The 22,115-nt window shown below is 50.5% G+C and overlaps 1 protein-coding gene across 5 annotated transcripts in view; it reads right to left on the bottom strand.

Annotated features, from left to right (window-relative positions):
• ADCY6 (adenylate cyclase 6) overlaps positions 1–21,223 on the bottom strand; it is a 48,276-nt gene extending 27,053 nt beyond the window's left edge. The window contains exons 1-11 of one of the 5 annotated variants that reach the window (XM_081900703.1): positions 20,742–21,223; positions 18,805–19,076; positions 17,062–17,174; positions 15,782–16,604; positions 9,607–9,756; positions 9,227–9,348; positions 8,826–8,937; positions 8,010–8,137; positions 4,920–5,078; positions 3,181–3,322; positions 2,302–2,430 (exon numbers count right to left, since the gene is read on the bottom strand). In XM_081900703.1, coding sequence (XP_081756829.1) covers positions 2,302–2,430; positions 3,181–3,322; positions 4,920–5,078; positions 8,010–8,137; positions 8,826–8,937; positions 9,227–9,348; positions 9,607–9,756; positions 15,782–16,603 — 1,764 coding nt within the window. In that variant the 5' untranslated portion in view covers position 16,604; positions 17,062–17,174; positions 18,805–19,076; positions 20,742–21,223. Of the gene's footprint in view, positions 1–2,301; positions 2,431–3,180; positions 3,323–4,919; positions 5,079–8,009; positions 8,138–8,825; positions 8,938–9,226; positions 9,349–9,606; positions 9,757–15,781; positions 16,605–17,061; positions 17,175–18,747; positions 18,766–18,804; positions 19,300–20,121; positions 20,296–20,741 lie in introns of those variants that run through there. The other 4 variants (XM_081900705.1, XM_081900706.1, XM_081900704.1 and 1 more) reach the window with 4 other exon arrangements.
• Between the last annotated feature and the right edge of the window lie 892 nt (positions 21,224–22,115).

Below are 22,115 nucleotides of genomic sequence, written 5' to 3'. Positions count from 1 at the left end.
CAGCAAATTCCACTGTCGAGCGGCTCTTACTGTCAGGAAGTTCTTCCTAATGTTTAGGTGGAATCTTCTTTCTTGTAGTTTGGACCCATTGCTCCGTGTCCGCTTCTCTGGAGCAGCAGAAAACAACCTTTCTCCCTCCTCTATGTGACATCCTTTTATATATTTGAACATGGCTATCATATCACCCCTTAACACAGTGGTTAACAACAACAACCCAAATAAATATAATTCAAGAGGGGGCTTAATTTTTTTAAAAAATAATAATAATCAAGAACTAATCAATCAATCAAGTTAGTAGCAATAAACAATGACCAAAAGCTAGCAGAAGGTGGGAGATTCTCTTCCAACTTTGAGGGCAGCCTGGGATGGCACAGCCTAAATCAATAACAGCAGCAAAAATTAACAGAGATCAGGGAAAGTGTGAATATCCCTTGGGAGGGACTTCCAGAGTTTGGATTCCACCACCAAGGAGGTCGTACCCCAAGTAATTCTGCCCTCAATTTACTTCAAATGGCAAAAGGGTTCATGAAGAACAGTGTCTCCAAGGAAGTTCTTGTAACATGGGTAGGTTCATGTTGAGCTGGGAGGGAGGTAGAGGAGGACCTTCCACATTATATATATATATATATATGTAGATACACACACACACACACACACATGCCATCCTCTTGATCTTAGAAAAATTACATGAGCAGATTCAGCCCAAAGCCTCCAACTGGCTCATGCCACAAGGAAAAGAGAAAAGCAGCCTGCTTGTTGTGCATCAAATATATTATCTGTACATCACATAAAGGGTGGGGACATTATTTGCTTTCTCAGCTGCTAGGATCAGTAACAGCCTGGTTCTCATGGATGCAATTTGCTGTAAGTGGGGTAAAACTGTAACTCTGGCATGTGACACGTTCGGTTTTATGGCTGGTAATCCAACTGCACTGGAAGCAACTTTATGGTTATGGCCTATGGCCTTAAACAGCTACTCCCACCCTATCCCCATCCCCCCTCATTCTGGGCCAACACAAGGCTCACTATTGTCTCCTTGGCACAAGTCAAGGTGCTGCTCTGACCTATAAACAGCCTTAATGCACAGAAGCCTCAGAGAAATCCTCTCCCTTAATTCCACATACTTTCTCCTTTGCTCCACCGCCAGTTGCAGACTCAAGCAAGACGGATTTCTTCACTGCGCCACCCAGGCCACCAAAGAGGGAAGTTATCGGTGGCTCCCTTCTCAAGCACTCTGAGGATGTTTTAAGGCTTTTCCCATTTGGACTGGCATTCAAGAGCCTGTGTGAAGCAGCCCAAATGGCAGCGGAGACAGGCTCTGGATGCGTAGATTTCGCCATGCTCATTCCCCAGCCGCTCTGGTAAAAGGAGCTCACATAAGCGGCCCTTGGAAAGACCCCCACCCAAAGTCCTTTTGCCAATCAATCTGGGCAAAGTAGATTAATACTGGACTCAATAAGAGACATCAGCTTCATCTGCGCCAATAATAAGAAGCGAAGAGACCAGATCCTGCACATGCTGCCATGTGACCAGCTTGCCACACAGTCAGAAAAGCCCACACAGGCAAGGCTTTTGCCATGGTCACTATGGGTTGTAGCCAATGCTAGCCTGGCTCACAGCAGACCCATTGAAATTAAGACATGGTTTAACTTAGGTCCATGAAGAGTAACAGGTCTACTCTTAAGGTGGCTACAACCCCCTGTGCTCAAACATTCATGAGAGCAGGCCCTTATGGGGGCTTCCACCTCTTTCTCTAAGGATAATAAAGGTAAAGGGACCCCTGACCATTAGGTCCAGTCGTGGCTGACTTTGGGGTTGCGGTGCTCATCTTGCTTTATTGGCTGAGGGAGCCAGCATACAGCTTCCGGGGTCATGTGGCCAGCATGACTAAGCCGCTTCTGGCGAACCAGAGCAGCACACGGAAACGCCATTTACCTTCCCACTGGAGTGGTACCTATTTATCTACTTGCACTTTGATGTGCTTTCAAACTGCTAGATTGGCAGGAGCAGGGACCGAGCAACGGGAGCTCACCCCGTCGCGGGGATTCAAACCGCCGACCTTCTGATCAGCAAGTCCTAGGCTCTGTGGTTTAACCCACAGCGCCACCCGCATCCCTTCAATATTTAGGATTTTATTAAGGATAATAAATAGTGTAAAATATACACAACAGACCATTACCCACCCAGGACCTGCAAGCAGGTGTGTAACGTGATCAAAGCCCAGTTGCCTTTTTGCTCCCACCCTCTTGGCTGGATGTGCGCCCAAAGCAAGCCCTCTCTCTGTCCCTCGCTGGCACTCACCATCTGTCGGAAGGCCTTGGAGTCCTTCGTCCGGGGGAAGGAGCGCTCAGGTACCCAGCGAGGCACCAGTCCTTCGGTAGAGTTGGCCTGAGCCCTCTGCAGCTTGGCTAAGATGGCCTTCTCCTCTTTCTGTCAGAGAGAAAAACAAGGCCATGGAGGTGCAAACAAAGAAGCTGGGGGGGGGGGAAGGGGGCTATGGGGAGGGGGGGAAGGCCCTTTCCAATACCCTCCCCTGGAATAAGGCTGCTCATCTTGGCCGGCCAGAGTTGCAGCTTCCACTGCTCCAGCTTTGGATACCACAAAGCTCACCTTCCCCGTGAACCACACCTACAGGGCATAAGCAGCACCCTGCTGGCTGGCAGGTAGGTCTTCTAACCCTCCACACCCTAGAGAAGGGGGGGAGGCAACTTTTTTGGGCCACGGGACACATTTTGAGAGTGTGCTGGGAGCGCCAGTCACAAAATTGCTGCCACTGGGGTGGTACTGCATAACACACAATGGCTGCCGTGGAGAATGTGGCATAACACAAATTTAGAGACTACCAGCCCTGACCACCTCAGACTTACTAATGGAAGGGAGGTATGTCCTGCTGTGATTCTGAGGGCTCACACAGTATCGGTTCTACTTACACACACAAACATTTGCAGTCTAAAAGCAACAGGGAACCTATCTCAGTACCAGGAAAAATATACCTCAGAAGGTATATTCACATTTTGCTCCATGACCTTTTTCTAGGAGGGCTAGAGACTTCCCTTTAAAAAGAGAGAGAAAACGGGGGCACCTGCCCAAGAGCCACGGTGGGAAAGCCTTTCGTGAGCCCTGCACAAGAGCAAATGACTGTGATATTCTTCCCCAGTCCCCAGCCCCTCCAGGACTCACTCGTTTCTGGCTGCAGCCCACGATGAAGAAGGTGTCGATGTTGTGCTCCTTAAGGTAGGCATTGCGCTCGCCCCCGTGCCCTGGCTCCACTTCGTAGTCCTCATTCAGGTACTGCAGCGTAGCTCGCGTAATGTGGATCCGCCTAGCACAAAACTTTTGTCACTCATCTGGTGGAGCCCCCCCTCTCCCGCTCCCTCTGAGCCACACCTACAACTGCCATTAATATGCACAAGAGGAAGAAGAAAACACCGTTCAACATGTAAGTGGTTTGGTCTCTGCCCACGAAGCTGGAGAGCAAGAGGCTCGAATCATGGAATCATAGAACTGCTGAGTTGGAAGGGACCCCAAGGGTCATCTAGTCCAACCCCCTGCAATGCAGGAATCTCAACTAGATCATACATGATAGATGGCCATCCAACCTCTGCTTTAAAACCTCCAATGAAGGAGAATCTCCCAACTCTCATGGGAGGTTCGATGGGCAATTGAACAGAAAGGTTAAGTAGGTGGGTAGTAAAATTGGAGGAGGTAGCAATAGGACTCCAGGGAATACAAAAGTGGACTAAGCTGAATATCAGGGGAAAGCCTCGAAGGTGTGTCTTCAGGAACTAAGGCGGGAACAGGGAACAGCATGGCTGAAAGCCACAGAGACAGGACTGGGAGAGGCAATGACAGATGGCTTTACATGGGTTAAGAAGTGCAAGAAGGGGAGATGAGAAGGGAGATAGTTGGGGTCAAGAGTGTTGAATGAAGGGACTAGAAGTGTGACGAGGCTGCAGGCAGCAACTGGGAAAAGCCATTGGAGAAGTTTCAAGGGAAGAGATGGAAGTCTTCCCAGTCTTTGGTCACCTTCACCACACCTGGCCCATGCAGTAGTGGAGAAACTCCAGCCCACATGCCCTCATTTGTGGCCTGCAAGGCCAAGCAGTGGAGACAGGGCTTTGCAAGAGTGCCAGGGATAAGCCGATGGCAGTGACTTTGCCTGCAAGGATTGACTCCAAACCATGAGGGCTGAATTGGGCCACTTGCTATCAGGTGCTTGTCAGGGTGGTCCACCCCACCCACCTGTCAAGCTTGGCCTGCAAGCTTAGATCCAGTTCCCTACCATTGGGTCAAGACGATGACCACCAAAACTAGAGAGCCTGGCTTTGCTCATACCACCAGCAAGCTGAAGTCCTGGCCAAACCAAGCTGCTTGTTTATGCCAAACTATGGGGTCTCTCCTGGCACAGAGGTGGGCAGAGCCATGTGGAGGTGGCTGAGGTGGTCAGACAACGTTGCCCCAGCAAAAATGCATCTTTGTGGCAGTGGGACAATGGCTGCTGTTTAAAAATAAACCCTTGCCCCATTTTTTGGATAACAGCAACCCCCACTTCCAAGCATCAAGGATAGGGCAGGGCCTTTGGGACAGGGAAGGTGGCGCCTATTGGACAGTGCTTGTGACATCCACCAAGGGGGAGCTCACAAATTCTCCTCCTGCCTGCCCACAAATACATGTACAAGCTCCACATGATCTGTCTCAGGCAACAGACACAACCCTACAGTTCCAGCTATCAACTCATTCCTCTTTATGGAGCCACCTCTTAGTAATTCCACCAACCCAACTTTCCCCTCCTTTTGCTCCAAAGACAGAGACTTTGTGGCTCTCCAGCCACAGGTTCCAGGACTCCCTACTGCTATCATGGCTGACCACTGGCCATTACTGCCCCAGCCTTAATTCAGGGCTATGGGGACTGGACTTACCCAGCTTTGCCACCAGCCTCCATGTGGTTGGCCAGGGTGACATCATTGGACCAGACGTCAAACTGCCACTTGCGTAGCCCCAGCACTCCGCAATGTACACGCCCACTGTGGATCCCGACACGCATGTTCACATTCACCCCCGTCACCTCACGCACCAGCCTGAAAAGCAGGAGGAAAAGAAGTGTCAAAGCACCCCTCCCCCTCTTCATACACCCATGAATTCTCTCGCGTGAAGTAAGAAACGCAGTCTGTGTCTTGCGTACAGGGGAAGACTGACTATAATACCATCAACAAAGTGTCGTATTCATGCAGGGTACAAGAAAACAGGTCACTGCCCTTAAGGGTGACGACTGACGTTAAAATGGGCAATGAAACTTCCTGCAAGCAAGTTGCCAGGGTGGGGATGGAGGTACGAGAACAAAATAATCTAGGATCAATAGACAAGCTTCGGCTATACAATAATATTATTATTATTTATTTGTACCCCACCCATCTGGCTGGGTTTCCCCAGCCACTCTGGGTGGCTTCCAACAAAGATTAAAAATACATTAAAATGTCACACATTAAAAACTTCCCTAAACAGGGCTGCCTTCAGATGTCTTCTAAATGTCAGGTAGTTGTTTATCTCTTTGACATCTGGTGGGAGGGTGTTCCACAGGGCGGGTGCCACTACCAAGAAGGCCCTCTGCCTGGTTCCCTGTAGCTTTGCTTCTTGCAGTGAGGGAACCACCAGAAGACCCTCGGAGCTGGACCTCAGTGTCCGGGCAGAATGATGGGGGTGAAGATGCTCCTTCAGGTATACTGGGCCGAGGCCGTTTAGGGCTTTAAAGGTCAGGGCCAATCCTTTAATTGTGCTCGGAAACGTACGGAAAATACGGAATATGGAGCCTCAAACACCTGTAGATTAATTTATCACCATATCCATACCCAAAGCACATCTTTAGACCCTTTTATCAGTGGTTTTGTGTTGGTCAAGTTAAGATTTACCTGTGAAAGAAGACTTTGTATGCTTCTTTTTATTTTCTGTGTTTTTGTTCAGATTAGTTTTTTTTGGGGGGGGGGATAATGTCTCTACACATACATATAGCAACTACTTAGGACTTGAGTGAGCCTTCACAGAAGTGGGACACCATTATAAACCACTGGGTTGTATTCAATGATGCCATTCCGCTTGTGCCACAGACTTCCTGCTCCAGAGGGTTGAGGGACCAAAAAGCATCTTGCCGCTTTGACACCAGCTGCCGCTTTTGGATGGTACAGTGTGGGGCACAGAAAACAGCCACCCGTGACTTCAGATGCAAGGACAAAGCTGGTGGCATTGCTGGCTTTTATCACGCACCTCTTCACCTCACAGATGCTTCTGCCTTACAAAAAACAGGCCTATAGATAAAGCATTTCGATTCTCTGGAAGGGGCTCCAGTTTCACAGCTGTCCATCAATAACCCCATGGGGTTCTCCTTTCTCCTTTCCTTCAGTGACACGGCACAATCGCACAGGGCTTGGCACAGAGAACTGACACCCTGAGAGGACTTTGGCTTTTAGGGGGGGTGGGGGTGTTGCAAAAAGGAAGTTTCTAGACCATATGGCTGTAAAGATAATCCTGCCATTACATAGGCAATGCCTGGTGAAGTATGAAGTTTCTGAGGACGAGGAGGAGGGGTGCTGAGGAATGGCCAGGAAGCAAAGGCAGGGCAAGGCACCTCCCTCCCTCCTGCCAGCCAAAGCAACACTAAGAACATTATGGGAGAATAACAGAAGCTTCCCCAACATGTATGATTTATTCAGTTCCACAATTTTGCATTTGAAGGAACTGAGATTAGATATTTCTGCTTCATAGCCCTGGTGATGCTATCTCATATAAGTTATTATCAAGCCAGGTTCCAACTGAATGCTGCAAGTGTGAAAGAGATACTAAGTTTTTAAAACCATTCAGTGATCTGTATAAATGGAGAAGTAACGAATCTGGCTTTCTGTATTGTGAACTGCGATAAAGAAGGATGTTGCCACCTGTATGTTGTGCGTCAAGCATATGCGCAAACTGCCACAGTCATGGCTGGTGTATCTCACACATTGTAAGCTGATTCAGATATCCTGATAAAACGCGGTTTATCATGATGGGAACAGGCTGCACCTGTGAGGGTCAGACAATCTCCATTCCTCCTCCAGAGTGGCCATGAGGGGGTGACTGGAAGATTTGGCAAGCTTGTTATTAACAAGCTTGACATTCCACCCAAAAGTTATTAACAAGCTTGACATTCCATCCAAACTTGACAATTCATTGTAACCAGAGTGTATCTGAAATAAGCTGTGGGTTAAACCACAGAGCCTAGGGCGGCGGTTCGAATCCCTGCAACGGGGTGAGCTCCTGTTGCTGGGTCCCTGCTCCTGCTAACCTAGCAGTTCAAAAGCACATCAAAGGGCAAGTCGATAAATAGGTACCACTCCGGCGGGAAGGTAAACGGCGTTTCCATGCGCTGCTCTGGTTCGCCAGAAGCAGCTTAGTCATGCTGGCCACATGACCCAGAAGATGTACGCCGGCTCCCTCAGCCAGTAAAGCGAGATGAGCGCCACAACCCCAGAGTCGGTCACGACTGGACCTAATGGTCAGGGGTCCCTTTACCTTTTTTAAACCATGGGTTTATGAAGTGGGCGTCCTTCAAACAAACCACTGTTCAGATTAACCACAGTTTATGATTTGGATATACTGATAAATTGTCATTAATCTGACTATTCAAGTCCCCTCATCCAGTCTACGCTAGAGGTGGGGAGAGCACAAACACCCTAGGCTAGCTGGTGCTTGTTCCCATCACGACAAACCATGGTTTACTGACATCCAAACTAGCCCATTGTGCAATACGAAACAGCAAACACACACACAATTTTGTGATATCCGAGCTGATTAAAGCTTATGCCGTAGAAAATGTATTAGTCTTTAAAAAGTGCCCCAAAGATCGCTGTGACAGGCTAAAAAGGTTACCTTTCTGGAAACTGTCACAAGGAACATGTTACATGCATATGGCGAGGCACTGACTATACCAAGGAACGCATGCAGCCCTCGCAAACCAAACTGCTTCCCCCTCTCACACTCACGAAATGGCCTCGATCATGTCAACGCCCATCTCCACGCAGCAATGGGCATGGTCCGCCCGCGGTTCTGGAAGTCCAGAGACACAGTAGTAGCAGTCCCCCAGGATCTTGATGCGGAGACAGTGATTCTCCTGCCAAAGGGAGGAGGAGGAAGTCAGAAATACCACCACCCCAAACTCCAACATGCCCCTTCCAAGCACATCTCACCTCAGTTCATTTTGAATTTGAATTTTCATTGGAATTTTATTTACAACAAAACACAAACCCCCAATACACAAATCCACCCTCATTAAACGTGAACATAACATACAGTGAGCATAACACTGTGGATATTTAAATTATAATTAGAAAAATCTTATAAGAAGTAAATAAGGAGGCCAGATACAGGATAAAGGAAGTCTTTTATTTGGTTGTTTGTATTGTTGTATGTTATTATCTCACCTCAGTTCAATACCTCTGCCCCTGCTCCACAAAAAGACCCTCCAGAAGCCAAAATCTGTACTTCTATAGGGGAAGTAAACTTATAAGAATAAACAGAGTGCTGTGGGATGTGCCTTAAAGGGTCTTGCTTTGTCCACAAACATAGGGAAGGAGGTGGTACCAGAGCTGAACATTTGTGGGGATTTCTTAACACGGCAACTGTGTTTGCTGCAGGCACACCTGTAATAAGCACAAAGCTCAAGGGAGGTGCACATGCTTAAAACATGCAGACATTTGCCAGAACCCCGACTGGGCCATATTCCTCCAATGAGCACAGGCAGATCATCATTCCCACACAGGTCAGCTCTTCCACTGGCCGATCCTGCTAGACGCACTTACCGCAGCCAGCTTGTCAAAACGGGCAAAAAGCTCGTTCAGTGTCATGACCAGTTCCTGCGCTGTGCACTGGGACGCCAAGCTAGTGAAACCCTCAATGTCAGCAAACAGAATGCTGTTGGGGTGAGAAGAGACAGGAAATGAGCATAGGAACCTGCAAGGGGGTCTCTGTCTTATCTGTCTTAATAAACCCACCCAGAACCCAGCCAACATTTTCTCTCCTTGAGCACCCAGCGACCCACCCGCTCACGTCTTGTCGAAAAGTAAGTGCCCTGCAGTTTAAGTTTTCCATGTTTACAGTAGAACGGCCTTTGCTTCACTGACGTCCTTGCCACTCCTAGGCCTTGGTCACTCCCAGGGTGCACACATGCAAACACACACCCCATATCCCAATAGCTTGGTACCTGACATTGTCATGTTTCTGGATGTAGATCTTGTGGAACATCATGTCCTCCTTCTTTGTGTTGATGTCCTCCTTCATCTCCATGGCAACATGCTGGGGCAGCACTGAAAGCAAGAGCCGCTCCTGCCCACCACCCCAGAGAGAAAGCCACATAAATACTCCCCTCAGAGCAAGAATGTTGACACAACACACCGAAATTAAAGGCACCAGTTTCAGCCTTGTCACAGATAATCCTCCCTTCACCCTTCTCTTCCAACCTTAACATTCCTTCTGTCCCAATTCACAATCCCCCCAGTATTGCCAGACTCTCAAAATTCTGGCATCCCTCTCGTCCCCAAGCGGCCTAATGCCTAACCCTGGCCCCCCACAATGACTCCTCACCTGCTGGCGGTTTTCACGTTGCAGGTGTAGCCGTGCCTGAATGTAGCCCCGGGTCTCTTGGAAGGCCTGGCGCTGCGACACCTCAGCCGGGTAGTGGGTGCAGATGCCAATGACGTTGGTACACAGGAATATCAAAATGTTGGCTCCAAGCTGCAAGCAAGAGAGGGACCCAAGTGAAACACATACTGGAGCAGGGAAAGAAGTTACCTGCTTCAAGCAGTTTTCTTTCCCAGCAAGCTTTCAGCAGGAAACCTAGACCTACTAAAAAGCCCATTCATCGTCAACTCCAGTTCCTGACGTTTGTGAGGTGGACCACCTTCCCTCCACCTGAGGTGCCGTTACCCTCTGCTCCCTTCCCTAAAGAATGAATTGGGAGCTTTGGGCAAGCCAAGGAGACCCTCTTGGCCCATAATGGAGTCTCATCCTCCAGTGCTGCCAGGATACAAAAGGGGTCCCAATTTTCTGCCTTCGGGAGACAGAGGGTGGGAAGAAAAACAAGCAAAACACAGTTCCCTAAGGTTTAAGGCAGGGCTAGGGAACAGAATCTGACCACTGGGCCAAACTCTTACACCCCTCACAGGCAGTGCTTGTGCAGCACTTTGAAAGGAGCTTTTGGATATAGACCATTGGCTGGCTGTCTGTTCCTAGAAGCCCATTTTAGAGCACCATCTTGTCCAGCGCTTTGCAGGCACAGTTGATCAGCTGACCAGCAATACCTGCTAATCCCCTTTTGGCAGAGCCGAGTGTTCACCTGCCTCACACCTGACAGGTGGCTGCTGCTGGGGGAGGTAATAGGAAGCAACAGCCCCTTGGCCTTTCCACTCTCTTGTGGGAGCCGCATAGCCTGGCCTGCCTAAGCTGAGCCTGCTCTTCTGTTGCCATAATTGAAGGAAGATTAATCTAACAGCCTGCTTGGTTTCTGTTATGTGCAACAGGGAGGCACGGTCTTGTCTTTTGCCTCAGGCAATGACACATCTTGGGCCTGCCCTGCCTCCAGGACTCACCTGCCACTGAGCTAAGGTGCTGCCGAGAACTGGGATGGTGCTGTGGATAAAAGGGTGAGCTGCAGGCCAGGAAGTTGCCAGCTGAAATCTCACTTCAGCTCTTTAACTTGATATCATTTAATTAATTAATGTTTTCTAGGTACTGCACAAATATTAAGAAAACACCCTAGCCTCTCCCCACCAGCTTACAGTCCAGCTGACATGATGGAGAAAGGGATTGGGAGGGAATGGGCAAACAAGCTGACAGAGGCACAGATTTATTCAGAAAAGTTGAGGGCATGGTCCATGGGCACATGATGCAGCCGCCATGTTGAAGCCAAGCAGGCCTGGACAGGACCTGGTTGGGAGTGTGTTTTATCATGTATTTTATGTTTTGCTAGAAACTTCCCAGAGTGGCTCGATCAACCCAGTCAGATGAGTGGATGATGATGATGATGATGATGATGATGATTAGCTCCACAGGCCATCCCCGGCTCCTCCAGTCAACAGATCTCTAGTTGGTCTTGGAATGGGGAAGGCCTAAGATTAGGTGACAGGGCTGGGAAAGACCTCAGCTTGAAATCTTTGTGCAATTGCTACCATACCAAGTAGGTATGAAAAAGAAATTGTCAGACTTGGTCTATGGCCGACGTCTATTCTCAGGGCAACAACCTCAATTAGAGACATTTCAACTGATTCATCAGCTGAAACTCTTATTTGATTAACCTATTAATTAAGTTTGTGTGATCAATTATGTCTGCATGCACATTTGCAAACAGTGGCATTAAGGGGGAAACAATGTTCCTGAAGCAAGATGCATTTTTTGGGCAGATAGCAAAGCAAGTGCTATTTTAGAAGAGGCATTTCCTTGAGTGTGCGCACATGGTTATGTGGACGGGAGAGACAACGACTCTTCTTTTACAAACATAAGAAACACAGAAAGCTGCCTTATAATAACAACAGGAAAGACTATTTATCAATTGAGCCCAATAGTGTCTACTCAGAGTGGCAGCATTTTTCCATGAAAAATGGAGATGTCAAAGATTAAACCTGGAACCTTTGCAAAGCCTGTGACCACTCCTACCATCTATTGCACTTCTCCCCTGCATTTTTTGGTAAGAAGCTGCATTAATATACAATATGAAATACAACTTTAAAATCTGCTGCCTTGTTAATCAGTGGCACTTTTGCACACGCACGCGCGCACACACACACCTGCTGTCCCTTGGTCATTCGGGACTTTCTTAGTAGCTCATGCTCTCTCTCCATGCAATGTTTGTCACAGTGACAGGCACTCAGTATCTTTGTAAGCTTCCTGGGCAGCTTGGGTAAATTTGTTGTTACTCTAACGCAGTCAATAGGCGACACCAATCTGTAATCTGCCCTAAGCCATTGAGATAGCATGGGAGGAGTCTAAATAATATATATGTAAATAATGCACAAGCTAAGGCTTCTTCCTAGGTCACCTAATAGTGCCATGATAACTGGAAACAGGATCTTAACCCATCTGCTTGGGGGTCAGCTGAAACCTCCACTCTATAAATGCTGGAATGCTCACAGGTAAAGGTGTGCTTATTACTGCAGGGCACTGATGGTAGGTTCTAGGGATGCTGGCAGCATGATGAGTCTTGGAGCACAAACGTCAACAGCGGGCTCTTTCCCACAATGCCACTACAGTCTGATAGCTCTGATCTCATCTCACCAAGGTCAACCAATCCTCAAGGACCGCCTCTCCTCATGTGAAGTGACCCAGACCCTGCGATCACCATCTGTGCCTCCTCCGTGAGAGGTCTGGAGGGCAGCAAGACGAGAACAGGCCTTTTCTGCTGTGGCTCCTCGCCTGTAAAATGCTCTCCCCAGGGAGGCTTGCCTGGCACCTTGGCTGCATTGTTGTTGGTTTCCCCCCCTGTATTTTTGATGGAAGTCACCCAAAGTGGCTGGGGCAACCCAGCCAGATGTGAGGGATATAGGAAATGTATTATTATTAATCTTTAAAGGTAAAAGGTAAAGGTACCCCTGCCCGTACGGGCCAGTCTTGACAGACTCTAGGGTTGTGCGCTCATCTCACTCTATAGGCCGGGAGCCAGCGCTGTCCACAGACACTTCCGGGTCACGTGGCCAGCGTGACAAGCTGCATCTGGCGAACCGGCACCAGAGCAGCACACGGAAACGCCGTTTAACTTCCCGCTAGAAAGTGGTGCCTATTTATCTACTTGCACTTAGGAGTGCTTTCGAACTGCTAGGTGGGCAGGAGCTGGGACCGAACAATGGGAGCTCACCCCGCCGTGGGGATTCGAACCACCAACCATGCGATCGGCAAGTCCTAGGCACTGAGGTTTTACCCACAGCGCCACCCGTGTCCCCTTATTAATCTTTAGGCACCGGCAAAGCATTCCTCCCAGGCTTTTGGCTAATAAACAATCTGTGGGCTTTTAAACTGGGGGGGGGGGAGCATTGTATTTTTGTGTTTTTATATTGTAAACTTTGGTTTCTGATCTTTGTATGAAGGGTGGTATGGACATGTAATAAATAAATCCTGACCAGAGTTTTGAAAGGTAGCAAAAATGAATGCCCACTAGGATGTCACTAACTTATGGCAGACAGTGACTGGGCCACTTATATAGACACCTCCAGACTCCAAGCTAACTCCCCAATTGCTGCTGCCAGCACTGGATAGTTGAGGGTTAACTCTAATTTAGTTTATGAGTTGAAGATACAGCAATAATTCCAAGCATCATAGGGGAGCTATTTGTGTGTGTGTGTGTTCTAAAAAACCCAGAAATCCACAGCAACCCAAACCTTGAAAGTAGCTATTTCTTTCCTTCTGAACAGAAAAGGCTGATGTGAGCAGCTGTATCCTTGATCCTTTTTTGGAAAGGAGCACTGGAAGGCTGAACCGAGGAGGAAGGGGAACCAAATGGAGCCGTGGATGAAACCCAAGCAGGCCGTGAGGTTACACTAACAGCAGAAGCAGCTGCAAACTGACCACCACATTTGCCTCTCCGTCGCCAGTGGCAGCGCTCATCACTCTGATAACTTTGCAGACGCAGATCCTTCTAGTTATTCCCAGAAGAGAAACGCTGAAAGTTGGGCTAACCAGAGCTAACAGACAGGGCAAGAACAGGAGAGATCTGGGGAGCAGTGGGGGAGAAACAACCAGTGAACTTGCGGATTTGAGTGTTTTAAAGACCCTTTTCTAAAACCATGTCAATAAAGGGGCACAGATATAAATCACTGAGGGAGTCTGCAAGCTCCAGATCATTATTCTATGTAGGCCACCCTCTTGTGGCCTCTTTCCTTTCCTCCCATTTTCTCCTCTCCACACACAAAACATTACACATTTTAGAATTATGCCTCATTGCCACTGTAGTGTTCAACATCACAATTTTAATGACCCGTGTTTAAGAGGTATGTTACGTAGTAGTTCAAAAACCTAATTGCAATGCAATTATGTAAGTTTTAGACACATTGAATTGACGGATTTCAAAAGGATAAAAATACAAAAGAAATGGGTAAATTATACTGCTCCATCCTAGGGCCAGAGAAATGGAAACACAAAAAGAGGTGATGGAACTGACTATTAAAATTATGGTTAGCTGAACTTCTGCATTTACCAGCTGAATAAATGTGGACATTTAAATTACACCTTTGCCTTCATCTCTGCAGCAAACAGAGCATCAGGGAAGTAAATTCAAGGCTTGGAATGTAAGCATATAAAAACAGCTTTATCCAGCCTAATGTCCACCAGATGTTTTAAAACTACAGCTCCCACAAGCCCCAGCCAGCATGAACAATAGCAAGGGATGGTGGTAGTCTACAACATCTGGAAGGTACCAAGTTGGGGAAGGCTGATAAAAAGGTCACCATAAATCTGGATGCTACACAGCACTGTAGCACTAATGATACAGTGATGACAGCAGGTAGAGATGCTTAGGCATAATGTGTAGATATGGTTCTCTGTGGAGTGCAGACCATAATTAGCACATTACTCACTAAGGTACAAAATAGGTAAGACTTTGTCTTTCATGGCACTGATTTATAATATGCAACTGGTGGACAGCAGAGAACTCTTTATCATACAAATTGTTCTAATTCACTTTCAAATGCCTGATTTCCTAATTCATTCAGAGAAAAGGGGCAACCAAAATTATCAAGAGCTGAAGCAACTCCTGTATGAGAAAAGGAACAGCACACCAGACTTGTTAGCTTAGGGGATTAAAAAAAAAGGCACGTAAGGCCAGGGAAGGGCAAGGAGAGACCACCAGACAGGTATATAAAATTATGCAGGTGGGGAGAAAGAGGGCAGCGGTTTCTCTCTCATTGTCCTTGAGCCACAAGGTCATCCAATGGTTGCTGGGAGATTCAGGACAGACAAGGCAGAAACCTTCTTCACCCAGCGATATTTAAGCTATGGAAATGGCTGTCACGGCTGTGGCCACCAACTTGGATAGCTTTAAAAGGAGGTTAGACAAACTCATGATGGAAAAAGGGGCTACTAGTCATGCAGCAACAAGAGGCAGGAGACTGAGGAGTCCAAGTGGGCAGCTTAAAACTGCCCCAAAATATCCAACCATCCCACCACAAAGAACGTTCCTGTGTTAAGTAGAGGATCCTGTGGACGTGCCATCAGATTCTGTGCTGGGAAAAGATGTTCAGTGCTAGTTCTGGCCAAACAAGATTCCCAGGCGTTCCTCTGTCACCACCAAGCAATGAAAAGCGGGCAAGAACCAAACAGATACGGGACAGAAGCAAAACGAAGTTTTCACACACAAGGCTTTAGCGCCAACAGCCAAGCTAACCGTGTTATTTGGGGAACTCAGGAAATGAAATATCCCAATCGCCCACTTCCAGAAACTGGGCCAATCCCACAGCATGGGGAGGAGCCACAGGCAGGCTCCTCCTATACTACCCAAAGCTGCTCCTACCAGCTTAGGAAGGGGCCACAGATTCATGTTCCCACGCAGCTCAACAGGAGAATTAGGCTGCAGGCCACTTGACTGCTCCCCAACAAAAGCCTGAAGCAATTACCATACGAGTCCCCGACTTGGCAGCCTTTTTGCTTCACACCCAAGGCCTTTGCCCAATTAGTGTACGGTTTCAAGTGTGCCTTTCCTCAGCTTCCAAGGTGTTTCTTTGTCCACAAGGGATTCATTAATCCCAGGCCTCCTCCGCCCTCACTCCTTCCCCCTTACCTGCTTCCAAAGGAAGGAGTCCGCCCTGTTCTGGTGCCAGGAGATTACCAGGTGCAGCACAGAGAGCAAGGCTCCAGCCAGGACTGCCACCCGCATGCGGACGGGCAGGAGGGTGTAGATGATGTAGATGAAGAAGACACTCCACCAGACGCCCTCGGAGGCACTGCGTGGAGAGACCAGGAGAGTGCCCAGGGCCTGCACCCCGCACAACGCCCCAATGACCAAGTAGCTCACGGCCCACATGCAGTCCTGGTGGAAGCCAGTCCGGTTGCAGAGGACCATGAGTGAGAGGAACAGGGCGGCCGCCACAGCCAGGGCAGCAGCATAGGGCACGCGGGGAGTGCCAGGCACGCAGTGGAACAGCAGCATGATGCTACAAGCCAGCACCAAGACTCCCATGAGCACCGTCAACGAACTCTGGTTCATCTGGAAGAAGTAGCGCTGGTAGAGCCGCTCCAGCTTGGCCGAACGGAAGCGCTTGGAGCGGAACACTTGCAGCAGGCGCCGGCCACAGTCGCTGGCCGAGAGCCCCTTGGCCTCTCCGCCCCCGTCCTCGAAGCCCAGGTCCACGGCTTTGAGTCCCAGGTCCCCAGTGCCAGGCGGGGGTGGCGGCGGCGCCTTCTTGCCATAGTGGTCCTCCTGCCACGAACAGTTCAGGCCCAGTCCCCCGCTGCCTCCGCGCTCCAGCTCCGGGTCCTGCAGGCAACTCATGTAGCGAGGGCCACAGAGCGCTGGGCGGTGGCGCTTGGGCCCATTGCGCTCCCCCCAAGCAGTCTTCCGCTCGTCCACTTTGGGCACCAGGATGCCGCTAAACCAGGACATACTGTGGGGGAAGGGGAAAGGGCATTAGAAATAAGAACAGGCAGAGCAAGGGAGAAAGTCAGCTGAGCTTGCCTCTCCGAGAGGACCAACCCCACATCGTTCCCCACACAGCCCAGTAAGGGAGCAGTTCCTGCCATGGGTCCGTAGAACCTAGAAGGAGGTGCTTTCAGTTTAGGTAACAAGGTGCTTTCCAGTTTAGGTAACAAGGATGGCAGCCACCATATAGGATGCTCTTCAAGCAGGGCAGCTGGATCAGTGCCAGGGGATGAGGCAAAGCTTGTGTGGCAAGATACATAAACCAGAGGTGCCTAACGTAGAGAGGTGGGACAGGGGAAGCAAGAGCATCCACATTCTGGAAAAGAGCATCTTGAGAGCCTGCAGAGGGAGGGTTCAGATTTATTAGGGGTCGGTGCCAATGCATCAGAGGTTGCCCTCTTTGCCATGGGGAGATTCAATACCTGGAAGGCCACTGGGAACTGGACACGAGGAGGCGACATGGATCCCCGTAGGGAAGGCAAAGCAGCAGCAGTGAGGGGCGTCTCTTATTTCCTCTTCAACATTGAGTGGCAACCTGTTCAAAGAAAAGAAAGCAGTCACGCTTGTTGTTCATCCTCGATGCTCTTCCAAGGCTGAAGCCCCCATTGCATCCCGTTCTCCTGCTCTCGGGAACTTGAGACTGGATGTTTCTCTACTTGCCAATCTGTGGTTACCTTCACACATTCTCTTTCGACTTCAAGTTCTATTACAGACACTTCCCCTGAGATGCAACTAGATTCCCACCAGGGTATGACACGCCGCCCCCCCCGTGCATACTTTATGCTGAGTGACGCAAAGATATCTATCCCTTTATTCCCCTTCCAACAAGGATGACAGTATGAGCACGGTGCTCTAACTAACAGCCCACAAACACAAATAAATACATTAACTGCCTTGAGTCAAAAGGACAGCTCAAACAAGTCGCTTTGTAACCTCAGGTTGCGTGGTGCTGACAGAGGGAGACTTGCAGGTACTTTGGTCACTGAACCATCTGCTGCTGATACTGGGAATCAGAAATATGTGCATGTTCCCCCCCCCCCCGCCCGACCTGCATAAAAAGCAGCTAACAGAGTCTCGGGTGTGTGTGTGTGTGGCTTGCTTCAATTTAGCATCCCTGGTGCAGCAAAGTGGAGGACAGGCAGCAACAGTTGTCCTACCAAGGTCAGCTCCAACAAAAGAACAGTGATCAATATGCTAATCTCTCTTTCCTTCTTTAAAAAGGCTGGCTCCTAACATCCCAACCCACTGGAGAAGGACTAAGGGGGGGAAAACCCCAAAAGGATGGTGTTATGCGGATGAGGAGGGGTTTGTTGCAGAAGGGAAAACCTGCTTGATTCTTAATCCCCAAGATCAAGGAAGGGAGCAGGGAATGGGATTAGCCCCACCCCCAACAGTGTACCTGCACACTTTCCCTACTTCCCACAGGAGAGAGGGCGGCTGTCAGTAATTCCTCCAGAGAGAAAGTGAAAGTGCTGCACCTGGAGAATTAGTGGCTGCCTGCAGCAAAATCTCCCTGTGCATTGCTCTCACCAACATAGATCCCATGGGGAGGGGGTGCTATACACAGGTCCCCTCTCTATACACATCCTGCCCATTGCAACAATAAGGGGACAGAGGGGATTGTTGGCATTGATCAAGGCCTTACAGAATGCTGTTGGAGGGGATCGGGTGGAGCTAGGCCACTCTTAACTGGCAGGTTGAGAAGGCATGTGGCATGTTGGTGGCAAGGCGACTGTGCCCTGCCCCCCTCTCTCTCCCCCGAAGTGGGAAGAGTCTTTAGCGAGTGTCAGCCTGGCAGCAAAACCTGGTTCCTAACATTTCATCACACTCTTAAGAGCACCCAAGAAACAGAAGCAAAGGTGGAGTTATGCAGATGAAGGGACTGAATTATTCAGAGAGATCTCAAGGCAACACCACACTCCTTGGCTGTCACTAGAGGCAAAGGGAGAGGACCGAGAGAGTGTTCACACGCACAGCAACCCGCCAATCTCCACCAAAGCCCTTGCAAAACACAAGTCCTTTTCCCACACTGCCCATCAAAATGGTATCTCTGCACAGCGAATACACACACACACACGAGAATATGGATACAAAAGTTTAAAACGTACAGTGAACACAGCCTACAATATGCAGACCCCACTGGTCTCCGACACTTGTTGGCTCACCTGATCCACGCATCAAAGATCCAGAACACAAGGTGAAAGGAACTATATGGGCACAGCTCAGTCCAAACTCAGTTTACTTGTCCACTAATTCCAGCTCGCCATTCTGCTGCTCTCTTAGCAATGTGCCCTTCCTCTTCTCCAAACGGTGTGGAGTTTTGCCCAGGATGTGCAACAGGAGAGATTTCAGAGGCCAGGGAAAGTTTGGGGCAGGAGGGGCAGCGGTGCTAGTTTCTGGCAGCTGGGTCCTTCCTCTGGCTTAGCTCGCCCATTCACTGAAAACCAAAGTGGAATAGTTTTCCCCTTTCAAACTCTATTTGTCTTGAGTGCCAGCCAAACCAGGGCTTGTTTTAGCTCCAACCCCTTCGGAGAGCGATTCCAGTGCCCTCCCACACTGTTCTTATCTGCATCCATCCAGGGAGATGGCGTCAACGTCATGACATCATTGCCCTTTACTGTAGGAACACACAGGCAGGCTTCAGAAGCTGGACCCCTCTTCCCCTCCCCTCCAATCCCCACACAACACACACACAGCAGGAATGGCTTCACACACACCAGCAGCACTCTGACGCAGCCTCCTGGGCTGTGGGAAGCAGCAGCCAACAGCACATGAGGACAGCTTTGTGGCAAGCGGAGGAGGTCAAGGGGTGCAGGACATAACCCATCTAGGGAGAAGCCGGGCTGAAAGAAAACTCAAGCATGCAGGGAGGGGGAAGGACTTTGGCTTAATAGCAAGGTTTATTACAGCTCAGCTCCCCCAGCATGGATTCCCCCCCTCCCCGCAACCCCCCCCCCCGCATTCGTAAGTGATGCAATAACGAAGCATAACAAAGTGATACAACAGCAACAGCATCTTCTTCCTTGGTTCAGCTATGCATCCTAGGAAGAACACATGCCCCCTCGCATAGTCACTTTTACCCTACTCCCTGCAGCCCAACATCCCTCACTCAAGAGCCTGTTCCCTATAGCACAGCACCCTCTGCCTTGCACCAGGTTATAGGTCAACTTCCTTTTCCCCTTCTCCAGGTCCCAGGGGCTTGGGAGAGGTGGTTCCAAAGTTCAATGGGAAAAGAGCCCAGAGTCCCACAGAGACTCTCTGCCCAGAGACCCCCTTCCCTCTGCCAAAGAATAAATAAGTCCACAGCTCACAATACAGAGGCTTTAGGGGAAGCCCACCTGCTCCTCCTCCAGGTATGTAACCTGACCAGGCTGAGAAGCTAAGCTGCCCAGGCCAGCCCACATTCGGGAGCCAACCAATCCCTGCAGAGGGATCCCAGAAAACCAATCCTGGGGGAAGCAGAAATGGGGAGAAAGTCCTACCGCGTTCAGCCCTTACGAACACAAGGAAGGTGAAATCTTTCAACTCTGGGACTTGCATTATCATTAGCCTTTTCTCCTGCGCTCTGCAGGCACCCTATTGCCTCCCCACCTAATTCAATAGCCAGTCTTCCAGTCGGGGGGCAGCCATGGAACTTTCCCGGCTCTGGGCAAGTGCGCCCCCCAAGGGCCCCGCATCGGCCCACTGCTGTGCGCACCTGTCCCCACGCCCCTCCCCCCCCCGCGCCCTCTTGCATTCCCCGCAGTCGCCGCGGATCTCTGGGCCTAGAGAGCGCCCCCAGCCGGCGCACTTGCACCCAAACGCGTCCCCTCTCCTCCCGTGCGCCAAGTCGCCGTGGGGACGGCCTAACTGCTGCCACCCCTTTCTGCTCGTTGCGCTGCCATCCCTCTCGGGACCACCTCCCCAGCTAGCTTCTCCCCGCCGCACCCCCGGCAGGCCCGGCCTTTCTGGACGCGGCGGTTCCCAGAGCCAGCCTCCCAGCGCCCCGCCGCCGCCCGGCTCCATGCGTCCTCCGGGGCGCAAAGCGTATTTCCCCCTCGGAGAGATCTTCCGTGCGCTCTCCGGCTTGCTCCCGTTCACCACCTCCGCCACTACCACTCACCTCCGGGTGCTGGGCCGCCTCTGGGCACGGCAGGGCCCTCCTCTCCGGCGGGGGGGGGGCGGCGGGGGGGGTGTAGCAAGCAGCGATCTCTGGCAAGCAGATCCTTCTGCAGCCCCTCGCTATCTGTTTACACCATGCGCCCCCCTCTCCGCTTTCGCCTCCTCTCCATTCCTGCCCGCCTGCCCGCCCGCTCTGGGCCCGTCCCCTCCTCCCCGCGTTGTCCAGAGTAAACGCCCTCTAGCCCGGATCCACAAGGCTCGCCCCGCTCCGTGCGCTCCTGACCGGGATCGCCAAGCAGGAGGCCTTAAAGGCACAAGGTCCCTTTTGTCGCCTTCCCTTCGCCTGTTGCGCGGGGATGCGGGGGCAGTTGGCGCGGGGGAAGCAGAGATGCCGAGGGAGAGAGGAGCTGTGATTCCAGGCAGCGAGGGCGCTTGGCAACGAGAGGCGGCGGAGGCTGCCCAAAGCATGGGCACCTGCTGCAAGCAGGCAGAGCAAGGGGGGGGGCAGAGAGCGGCAGCTGGGCCCAGTGGTGCAATCCGCCTCTCCCCACTCTGCGGTAGATGGATTCGCTCGGCTCACACGCGTGCCCGCCGGGAGATACACGCAACACCTACCGCCCGTGGGTGGCGACAGTCCCCGGTGTCCTAAAGCACAACTCTTGGCTACAAGGGTCTCTGAGGCTCTCGCCTCTTCGTACGCACATCCCCCCCCCACCCCAGCATTAAAAAATCTCCCAATCCCAGGACACTCGTGGATGCCAAACTGTTGTCGCCTAGAGGGGGAAATCTCTTAATGCCGTTTGGGTTTTGCTCAGGAACCACCTGTTGTTGCCATCTCTTAAACCAGGAGAATCCACCTCCCCTCTGTTTTTTGCTTATCCGCAACGCACAACAGAAATATCAGGCTGAAAGTCTGTGCGGACTTACCTGGGAGCCAACCCTACTGAAAACAATGGCATTTACTTCTGAGTAGGCATGCCTCTGCCAGCCGTATAAGCGTCCACCCGTTTGGATGCCCCACGGCGTCAGTCATCAGATACACTCCATCCATCAACAAGTGGCTGGCCAGCCTGTTTGCCCAACTTGGAGGCCGCTCTGCTCCGCTCCAGATCCCGACCCCAGGCAATCTCTCAGGGCTGGTTTGAGTCTCTCTCTCCCCCCGCAAGCTTGCTAGCAGCATACAAGCAGAGGAAGGGAAATGGTTAGTGAGCAGCTTGCCCTTGGCATGGGGACAGTGCCAGGCAGAGGACAAGCCCTAAATCCTTCTGTTCGTGCCACTCCCTTAGTTTGTGCCAGCGAGGGAGAAAGAAAGGGGAAGGCAGGCCTCCCCGTGGCACAATCCTCCGAAGAGGTAAGCTTAATTGTTAATTAACCG

This window comes from Podarcis melisellensis (assembly GCF_964234715.1).
Source record: "Podarcis melisellensis genome assembly, chromosome: 2".
Lineage (NCBI taxonomy): Eukaryota > Metazoa > Chordata > Lepidosauria > Squamata > Lacertidae > Podarcis > Podarcis melisellensis.
Note: the sequence above shows the minus strand (reverse complement) of the source record. Positions and strands in the feature narration are given on the sequence as shown.